This window comes from Antechinus flavipes, chromosome 4, assembly GCF_016432865.1.
Source record: "Antechinus flavipes isolate AdamAnt ecotype Samford, QLD, Australia chromosome 4, AdamAnt_v2, whole genome shotgun sequence".
In the NCBI taxonomy this organism is placed as follows: domain Eukaryota; kingdom Metazoa; phylum Chordata; class Mammalia; order Dasyuromorphia; family Dasyuridae; genus Antechinus; species Antechinus flavipes.
Genome location: NC_067401.1, coordinates 77,976,534 through 77,987,662, shown reverse-complemented (window position 1 = coordinate 77,987,662; position 11,129 = coordinate 77,976,534). Strand labels below are relative to the sequence as shown.

General features: G+C 38.1%; 1 protein-coding gene across 1 annotated transcript in view; it reads left to right on the top strand.

Moving 5' to 3' along the window:
• Window positions 1-451: 451 nt before the first annotated feature.
• CAPN8 (calpain 8) overlaps window positions 452-11,129 on the top strand; it is a 112,466-nt gene continuing 101,788 nt past the window's right edge. The window contains exons 1-2 of the mRNA XM_051993374.1: window positions 452-747; window positions 10,000-10,069. Of these exons, the coding sequence (XP_051849334.1) occupies window positions 508-747; window positions 10,000-10,069 (310 nt within the window). The 5' untranslated portion in view covers window positions 452-507. The remainder of the gene's footprint in view (window positions 748-9,999; window positions 10,070-11,129) is intronic.

Here is an 11,129-nt window from a genome sequence, read left to right as displayed (position 1 = left end):
ACATCCCTTTCCTGAGTTTATTCCCATAACAACGTTTAAGGTGAGTCCACCTTTGGCAAAACCAGTTCTATTCCCGCCTGAAAACCTTTCTCCCACTGCTATTTTTTTATGTCATACAATAAAGAAATTTCTGATGGTGCAAGGTTGTCTTCCAAAAAGAAGGACATGGTCCCAGAGAGCTTTTATTTAATAGAATAAATGTATATTTAAAAGTTCTTTGAGTAATTAGTAGGATGGAGGTCCTGAAAGATAGAACTGATAGATTCATTCTCAGTCTCTCTTTCTTGTTTCTCTTGCCTTGGATACATATTTGTTTTAAAGATGCCTGAGCCTTTGACTCACTCCTCCCCAGATTGGTTGCCAGAGGATAATGTATCTTGCTCCACCTCTACCTGGGTGCTACTTTATAACCTCCCCTTGGTTCCTACTGGGACAGAGCTTGGAGCACCACATAGCAATACCCTCCCTCCTTCCCTTTTATTCTGCCTTTGAGTCAAGGGAACAGCCATGGCAGCTATGGCAGGAAGACTGTCAAAACAGCAGCGTTCAGTGGCTGAGGGTCTGGGTTCCAGCCTGAATGCTGTAAAATACCTGGGCCAGGACTATGAGATCTTAAGGAAACAGTGCTTGGAGACAGGGACTCTATTTAAGGACCCAGAATTTCCAGCTTGTCCCTCAGCTTTGGGATACAAGGATCTGGGACCATATTCTCCTCAAACCCAAGGAATTGTGTGGAAACGGCCCACGGTAAGGAGATGGATTTGTTGGAAATGACTTAGTTTAACAAAGATGGGGAGGGATAAGGGGGAAAGGGGAGATCAATGCTCTGTCTAGGAAGTTGATGCATTATAGTGCTCTGAGGTCATGAGGGGTCATTGTTCAAGATTAGAGTGCTTCATGACCAAACATTTCAAAATGTTTTCTTCCTTCTTCCCTCTCTCCCTCATTTTCTACTTCCCCTTCCCCTTTTCCTTTTTTCTTTCTTCTCCTCCTTTTATTTTCCTTTCTTCTCTCCCTTCATTCCTTCCTCCTTCCCTTCCTTCATTCCTTCCTCCCTTCCTCTCTTTTCCCTTCCTTCCTTCTCTCAGTATCATACAATGGGAAAAACACTGGCTTTGTAGTCAGAAGAGTTGGGTTCAAATTTGACCTTTGGTGGTTCCTTCCTATGTGACCTTGGACGAATGCCTTAATGTTCCTAAGCATCAGTTTCCTAATCCCTACAGTAAAGGGATTGAACTGAATGACCTCTGAATTCTCTTCTAGCTCTAAATCAATGCTCCTATGAGACCCACCTGACAAATATCCCATCAAACAAATCAAATCAAATCACCTGTAAATTCAGTCTTTTTAGAACTCTTCAGGGTATGATTAAAAATGCAAGCTTTCATTATATTACTGGACATAAGGGACAGGTCACTGACTGGCCCAAAAGGCCAGTCCTTTTCGATATCCTTATTGTGTCATTCAGATTTTTTGCTTGTTCTCTCCCCTCCCCACCTCCAAAGTTAAGGTTGGAGAAGAAGGGAGGAGGCAGCACAGAAGACCTGGGCCTTTTCATTTAGCTGACTAATAAGTTTCATTGCCTTCTGGCAATATAATAATAATAGCTGACATTTATAGAACACTTTACAACCATCATCTCATTTGATCTTCACAATAGTGTGTGAGGTAAGTACTTGGGCTATTCTAATCCTCACTTTACAGTTGAGGAGACTGAGGCTACCCAGAATTAAACTTACTGATAATGCAACTAGTGAGTGTCAAAAGTAGGCTTTAAATTCAGCTCTTTCCTGCCTGGGATACTTTTTCAACTAGATCAAATTGATTTTTCGAGGCATAATGCATAAGAAACATAGAACTGGGATTTTCAGTGTGTTCTGGATCTAATGGTGGGAGAGTGAAGTCACTACCATTATTTCTTGGTAACCACTTAAATAAAAGGGAGAATGAGAAAAATGGCTCAATGGAAATTATCCTTTCTCCCTCTGTCTTCATTTTATCAGCGTCAAATATTCATTTTCATCTTTGTAAAAATTTCATGGCCCCTATGAAACTTTTGGAGATATTCAAGATGTGAGTAAAGCTCACACATTAACATGTTAGGAATCACAGATTTATGTGTTTTTGGAATACCCAGGGCATCAAAGGACCTTAGAAAAAGTTTGCCTATATGAAGGCAGTTGAACAAGCTATAGGGGTTAAATCTCTTAAAAGGATTAAGAAATAGATCCCCCTTTCTTTTTTCCTTTTTTTTTTTTTTTCAGTTCCCAGGATCTTATGGATTCAGTTATATAGTCCATTCTATCAAAACTATTTCTTCATTTAGTGAAGATGCTTTTGTTGACTCTGATAGCTACAAATAAATGTGATTATTATTGTTGTTATTCTTTTTTGGATGGGGGAGGTAGAGGACTGCACCTGTGGTTTCATGGATATTGGGAAATCCTTGTGAGGAAATATTCACTATTGTAGATGGGCAGCTGTTCCACAATTTATATGCTAGAGTTGCTTGGGACTACTCAGTGGTTAAGTGACTTTCTGTCAGAGAAGGTACTTGATTTCAGGTTTTCTTCACTCTGAGACCAATTCTCCTTTCTCTAAATCAAAAGGCATTTATTAAATGTCTTCTCTGTGTTATAGGAAGAAAAAGACAGTATAATCCCTATTCACAGAAATTTAATATTCTCTGTAGCAATTCAACATGTATGTAGCTAAGTACACATGAAGCAGATACAAAGTTAGATGAAATAATTGCAATAGGGAGAAAGCTCTAACAATGCCAGGGATTATGAAAGATCTCCTGGAGGAATATCTAAACTGTGGGGAAGCAGGAGACTAAATTCAGTCATTCAGTTAGCAAACACTTATTATGTACCTACTATATGCCAGGAACTGTGCAAAGACAGAGAAAAAGCAAAAGGCAAAAGAAAATAGACAAAAAACAGTCTTTGTTTTCAAGGATAGCAAAATATATACAAATATGGATACAAAGAAAGGCAAAATCCCTGTCCTCAAGGATCTCACATTATAATGAAGGAGACAATGTGCAAAAAGCTATGAAAAAAAACCAATATAGATGTGGGATAAATAGGTAGCAGAAGTGAGGAGGGCATTCCATTTCCTGGGACCATAGGCATAGAAATGATGGATGGGCAATGGCCAGCAGTCCAGATGATCTCCATCTCAGGAATTTTGTGCTACCAAATCCACAGGCTAGGACAATGGAGCCATGGGACCAGGTTAGTGACAACTGAAGAAGTCATTGTTTTTTGGAGGTTGCAAATGTTAATTGAATAAATAAAATCTTAACTATCCCCTCATCAATCATCAATAAATGATAATTGACTATTTTTTTAAAGGCAGGCTATTGCATAAAGTTCATTTTAAAGGACATAGGTCCTGCCATCTCCAAACTTGGAGACTGATTATATCTGATGCAGATGGAGGCATGGGATCAGGAAGCTTCAGATGCTATTCCCAGCTCTGTTATTGATATGCTATATGACCTTGGGTATCAGCCTAGCCTTAGTACCTTTATCTCTATGCCAGTTTTTTTATGTTTTAAAATGGCCAGGAAGAGGGGACAGGGCCTGCCATGACATGTGTCTCATCTCTTATGGTGACAAAAGGATGAAAGCATTTGGGAACAGCCATGAACTTCTTGGAAAGGAAGAAGCTGCAGTATAGCATGATGCTTTTGTTCTCTCGAGTTCTTTCTTACCCTTTTGGCCTCCTAGGGTTTCAGGAGAGCTGCCTAGATGTGGCTCTTCATCCAGGTTCACACAGAGATGTTTATTTTCATCTGCCTTAGGGGGAAAGGAGATGAGACAGACCGAATGAATGTATTTTTTGCCCTCTCAGCAGATAAATAAAGCATAATGCTCAGATGAAGTCACGTTTTCTGTGAAATAGCGAAATTTGGTTTCCCTGTCCGTGCTGGTTATTTCTGCTTGTCTTTAAATTTGGGGGTGGAGGAGGGGGAGGAAGGCTATGCTGATGCTTTAGTCTTATTCTCCAGTTCCCAGGAAGAATATTATTTTGTTCACACTAAGATCCTTATATTTTCCAGACCAGGGGTTCTTAACCTTTTATTGATTCAAAGACCCCTTTGTCTGACTACTATAGAGTCTTTTCAGAATGTCTTTTTGTCTTATATTCACAATGAAAGGAAAGACTAAATTTCATTTAGAGGTTAGTGAAAACAAATGTGTATTTTTTTCCCTTCCAGGTTAAGGGATTCCCTGAAATCTATACATGGATCCTTTACAGGGTTATGGGCCCCAAAACAGGGTCTCAAAGATATAGATGCCCAGACTAGGAAAGGGACTTTTTTGGGGGCTACAACTTTTTGGGTATACACCTTGCACCCTCATAGGAAAGACTACATCATCTCTTTCTCTATTTCCACTGGTTGCTGATTGAGTAAAAGAAAAAAAAATCTTGATCTAGGGATGCCATAGACGCCTTCAAAAACAGAGGCAGATTTGCTGAATCTTTTCACTAAATTTTTTATTCATTGCCTTTCTGGAAGCTCTACAGAATTAGTACACAGCCTAATGCTTACAGTGTCTGAGTAATGCACAGTATAAGTGGGTGTCTGCCCAGGCCCAATCAATGGGACTCAACTCTAAAGCCAGTGTCCATTTTTTGGTGATTAGACATCCTATTGATTTCAAGGAGCGATGCAGAGAGACAGGAGGGAGGACATGTCTGCAGAATAATGGAGATCATTGGGCCTGCCTACTGGAGTCAGAAAAGGTGGGGGTGGGGTTGAGCTAGGCTTGGGAAATTAGAAGGAAAGAGAGGAAGATAAAGTTCTCTGCCTCCCAGTCTCCCTGGCATCTCTCTGAATCCAAGGTTATCTTGAGCTTTTAAATATAGCCTACACATAGTGTGTGTGTGAGGGAGAGGAGGGTTAAGGGATTTTTGGGAAGAAGCATTTGCTGAATCCCAGACTTTTCAAGCTTGAAGGATTCTTGGAGATCATTTGGTTCAGATACTGTCATTTTACAGAAAGGAGAATTAGGACCCAATGGCTTGCCCAAAGTAACTGAAAATTAGAGGCAGAGCAGGATTAGGACCCAGGTTTTCCAATTCCCAGTCTAATATTTTTCTTATGATACCTTTTTATCTTCTGTATTCCTCTTTGTCACATATTAGAAAGAACAAATAGAGAGAACCAACTGAGTAATAGTTTAATATTTGCCAATATTGACACCTCAGGGTGGGTCATCAACCTTAGCTAGTATTATAAGTCCTATCTCAAGATGCTGGTATTGTCTTTGTTATCAACTACACCATGTTACTGACTCACATGGAGCCTGTGGTCCATGAAAATGCCTTAGTCTTTTTCTTGTGGATTGCTTCCAAGCCTGGATTCTCCAATCCTGTGGATGGCTAATATTTTTTTTTTCTATGAATGAAAAGGTATTTATTAATGTGAGTAGCTAAGTGGGAACAGTGGGTAGAGTGCTTAGCCCAGAGTTACAAAGCTTCATCTTTCTGAATTCAAATCTGGCCCCACACACTTAACTAGCTGTGTAATCTGGTGCAAGTCATTTAATCCTGTTTGCCTTAGTTTCCTTATCTATAAAAGGAGTTAGAAAAGGAAATGGCGACCATTCTAGATTCTTTGTCAAGAAAACTCTAGATGGGGTCATGAAGAATCAGATATTGAAATGACCAAATAATACCACAACAAAGACAATATGAAAATCATGATGTTAAGTTCTGGGAATCCAAATAGAAAAGCTGAGATAATTCTTATAAGCGTCTTAAATTTTTTTTTTAATTTAACTAGACTTGTGATTTCATTATGTAGCTGATGGCATAGTGGATAGAGTTCTAGACTCAGAGCCAAGAAGAACTGAATTCAGATCTGGTTTCAGACACTGATCAACTGTGTGACCTGAAAGAATCACTTAACTTCTGCCTCAGTTTACTTATCTGTAAAATGGGGATAATAACATCATCTATTTCCCAGGGTTATTATGAAGATAAAATGAGATAGTATTTGAAAAACTCCTTGTAAACTTTAATTCTCTATATAAATGTTAGATATTATTATGTAGAGAGTTTGTGGTAAATTGTTCCTCTTCTGATGCAAATTGGCACTTTCTCTACAACTTACAGTCTTAATGTTGTCTGCAATACTCAGATGTTAAAGACTTTCCTGGAGACAGTATATCTAGTATATAGATAAGACTTGAATTAAAATAGTTTAGATTTTGAGACCAAGTATGCTATTCTGTAGGTGGTTATGCTTCATTACTGAATTTCATTCTCTTGATTTCATACTGAGATGCTATCTTATTGAGATGATTTAGACATTTGATTCTTTCATCTATCATATTTATCTTTTCCAGTTTTATATCATCCACAAACATGAAAAGCTTCTTTTTATGCCTTTGTAAACCCTTTGGAGGGAAAATGTTGACCAGAAGAGAGTCCAGTGGTATACCATTAGAGATCATCCATCCCTCTAAATAATCCTCTTTGAGTATGTTTAATCAGCTGCAAGGTCACTTAATTATTTAATCATCCAGATTTTATTTGTCTATCTTTTTTTCAGAAAGATGTCCTGAGACAGTGTTAAATGCCTTGTTAAAATCCAGATAGTATGTCTGTATGACTATGACTATGACTATGTCTGTAATCATTCCTAATCTACCAGAAGAGAGATGCAATGTAAGAAGGAAATAAAGTTCATGTAATAGGACTACTCAGTCAACTAAGTGATCACTTCTTTTCTTAAGTGCTGACAAGCCATCTGTATAATACCCCAAGAGATAGCCTTCACAATCTGGCTCCTAACTGTCTCATGACATATCTCATGAACTCAATCCATATCTCCATGAAATTGTCCCCTTATGGAGTTTTTGACGTATCTTCAGCATTACAATCTCAGTATATGTTGGAGGCAGGTTTGAAATCTGACCCAGAGATCTGGTCTCTCTCCACCCACTACATTGTCAAACTATCTTTTAGGAGGAGTTCCCTGATCCTGGCCACATTACCTCCATCCTTAGAAAAGGCCCCTCTCTTCTTCCACCTCAGCTTTTTGACATCTTTTTTTATCATTGGATCAGATGCCACATACTTCATCTAACCTTTTTTACTAGTTCACTAGAAGTGAACTTTTCTTCCTTGAATCTTTCATGGTACTTTTGACTTTTTTCCAATAAATAAATTTCTCCTTGTATTGTAGCTGACTAAACAACCATATTCAAAGAGAATTTAGAGGATTGATGTCAACCTGTGAGGATCTGCCCATTAGATTTATATCCCATCCTTCTTGACACCATCTCCCTGTAGATTGTAAACTGCCCATTAGATTTGCATCCCATCTTCCCCTGTCTCCTTCTAAATTGTAAGTTCCTTGAGGGCAAGGACTGAATTTTACTTTTTCATCTTCAGTAACTTCAAATATTTGACAGTAACTATCATTTCCTACCTGAACACCCTCAATTCCTTCCAAGTAATTCTTATATAAGAATGATTCAGGATCCTTCCCTATTCTAGTTGATTTCCTTTGGAAATTCTCCAATTTACCAATTTCCTTCTTTAAGGACAGTGTCATGGAAGTAGAGAGGAAGTATTTATCTCATTTCACTATGCCACATAGAAGCTATATGATACTTAAACCTAGAAGCTTCATTATACTTTAGAGTTCCAAGTCTTGAAACATTTATAGCTGCTTGCTTCCTAGTGACTTCTCTAAAATGACTCCAGAATCTATCTCGTCCTCACAGTCTTCCCACAAAGAATGGACCCTCTCACAATCTGTAGTTGCTGAACTTCTTAGTTTACTGAACTGGCTGCTCCTTCTTCACATCAAACTCTGACTTCTCTTCCTCTCTAAAGTCCGGATGGCCACCCCTTCTTTTGTATCTGCCCTCAGATCCACCCCCTCTGCTTTCCCATCTGCTTTTATCTCCCTGTGTTTCATTCTTTTGGAGCAAAGTAGAAAAGTCATTCCTTGATGTATCACGTTCTAGGATCAAAAGTAAGGGGGAGGGAGTTGTCCCCCTATTCCAAGGTCTTTATCCTGAGAATACTGACTGACGGTGCTTACCCTATGTCTCAAAACCTTCCCTATTTCAGATATTTCAGAATGGACTTTGCTACCTTTTGTCTGATGGATGTTATCTTTGCTTTCCCAATTTTTTTTGTCTGTAACCTCTTAATAAATAGTATTAGAGGGATAGACCTAGAGGGATCTTGGAAGTAATCTAGTCAAACTCTCATGTTATATATGAAGAAATTTAGGCTCAGAAATTTTAAGTGACTTCTCAAAGTCACAGAGAGTAGGAAAGTGGCAGAATTGGAGTTCAATTTCAGATCCTGTCATTCTTCTGTGCTACCCTCTCTCCCCTTTATATTTTAATTCATCCAGTCAGTAGGTGCTTTTTTGGTTTTCTAGTGCTTTTCATATAGGTAGGTTTTTCTACAAACAAAACTGCAACTAGGAATTTTTGCAAGTAGGTCAAATGCCATAAACCAAGCCTAGAGCAATCAGCTCAATGGCACAGTGGATAGAGCACCAGGCCTGGAATAATAAAACCTGAGTTCAGATCAGATTTCAGACCTTACTATCTGTGTCTAAGCTAGTCACTCAACTTCTCTCTGCCTCAATTTTCAGGGAGTTGTGGGAATCAAATGAGATAACATTTATAAAGTATATAGTACCTAGCACATAGTAAGCTCTTTGTAAATGTTAGTTACAAACTACTTCACTTACTATTTCTTGGAATCATGAAGACCTGAATTTAAATCTAGCCTCAGACACTTACTAGTTATATGATCTTGGGCAAGTCGTTTAACTTCTGGATGCCTCAGTTTCTTTATCTATAGATAAAATATATCTATCTATGAAATATGGATAAAATGGGGTTATAATAGCACCTACCTCACAGGGTAATTGTGAGAATCAAATGAGATATTTGTCATATTTGTTGCAAATATTAAAATGCTTTATAAGTACTCTTAGAAGTAGCACAAAGCACAGTCTTATATGGGGGGGGTGGGTTGGGGTAGAAGGTGGGAATCTCTGTGCAGTAGAGATGGAGACTCAACAGCTGAGGAGAAGCCCATTGAAGCTCATCTTCTGGTAGCTTCCTGTAGTAACTAAAAATTATTGCTAACTAAGGCTAAACTCTATTATTTCTACCATCTAGAGACTTTAAATGTTAATCGACAAGCATTTTTATTAATTACAAGCTATGAGTCTAGTCCTATATTAAGTTCTGAGACATAAACAGAAAATTGAGATAGTTCCTGCCCTAAAGAAGCTTATATTCCACTAGTTTTTATTAAATTTGATACCCTCTAAATTCAGCATCCTGGAGCAAAGCTCTTACTGACTCACTCTAGTTATATCTCTTTTCTCCCAACTACATTATAAACTCCTTGGGTGCAAAAACTATTTCTTCAATTTGTTTTGTGTTCTCAATTTCCTTCATAGCATATCATATAATGCTAAATATAAGTAGATGTTCAATAAATGAGTAACATTCATTTTTTCAGACAATTTCTGAACATTTCTATGAAGCTCAGAAATACAGAGACAACTTAGTTGCCAATGGGATATGTATGGAGAGTTTAGTTGACTCAAGGACTGAGTTGCCTTTTTTTATTGACTTTAGTTGACTCTAAAAGTGCTACTTTTTAGCTTTCCAAGTTTTTTCATCAGCATAATGAGAAACATTATCATAATCATTGAACATTTAATGAGCATACACAGGGAGCCCAGCTTTTTAGTAGGTGCTAAGTAATATTTTTATCTTCTACCTGAATATGAGGTACATGAGTTTTTTTATTCAGTACATTAATATGTCTACTTTACTTTGGAGAGAAGAGCAAGAAAAGAAATCCATCAAATATCTAAAAATCCCTCAAATACCTAGAAATCCTTCAAATAGCCTTTATCCAAAGCAACACTGTTGCTGGAAATGTTGTGATATATATATATATATATTTTTTGTACCAAATTCCTTTCAGGAGTTGTGTCCTGACCCTCAGTTTATTGTTGGTGGAGCTACTCGAACAGATGTTCGTCAGGGTGCCCTTGGTGAGTAGTGTGTGTGTGTGTGTGTGTGTGTTGTGTGTGTGTGTGTGTGAGAGAGAGAGAGAGAGAGAGAGAGAGAGAGACAGATAGACAGACACAGACAGACAGAGACACACAAAGAGAAATAGAGAGACAGAGAGAGGGACAGGAACAAGGAGGAAGAGAGAGGGAGACTTGTGAGAAGACTGGGGAGGGGGCTAATGAAGGGTACAAGTTTTGCTTGTTTTCAGTAAACTTGCATTTATGTTTATGTAACAAGAATACATCCCATAAGGCAGTATAGCATTTTAGGAAAACAAGAAAACTGTGTGCATCCTGCTCATGCAACTATTTTCCTGGGAGTAAATCCAGAATTCTGAAATTTATCTTAAGTTTTGTGTTCTTTCCCTCTACCAAAAGTCATTCTTTTATTTAACAAACATTTATTAAGCTTTCTATGGAAGATGATACCACAATGGAAAAAGGACTGAACATTGAAGTCACAGGTCTGAGTCTGAATTCTGCCTCTGCTGCTTATTGACTACATGATCTTGGTCAAGACTTAGCCTGTAGGTCTCAGTTTCTTCATCAATAAAATGAATTACTTGGATAAAGTATCCTCTAAGTTTCCTGTTAGCTCTAGATAAGGAGATAAGTGGTCACATAGGATAGAGCTTAGATTAAGAAAGATATGAGTTAAAATCCTGCTACAGATGTTCATTAGCTATGTGATACTGAGCAAGTCACTTAACCTCTGTTTGCCTTGATTTCCTCATCTGTAAAATGGGAATAATAATAGCATCTTTCTTCAGGGATTGTTTTGAGAACCAAATGAGGCATTTGTAAAGAGCTTTGTAAACATTTATGAGCAATTTATTGATTTACAATTACATGATTTTCTGTGTGCTCAGTTGCTGAAAATGTGATATTCTTTTTTGATTGCCTCCCCCTCTCTCCCCCCCTTTCCCCCTTCCTTCCTTCCTTTCCTTCCTTTCCTTCCTTTCCTTCCTTTCCTTCCTTTCCTTCCTTCCTTCCTTTCCTTCCTTCCTTCCTTTCTTCCTTCCTTTCCTTCCTTCCTTCCTTC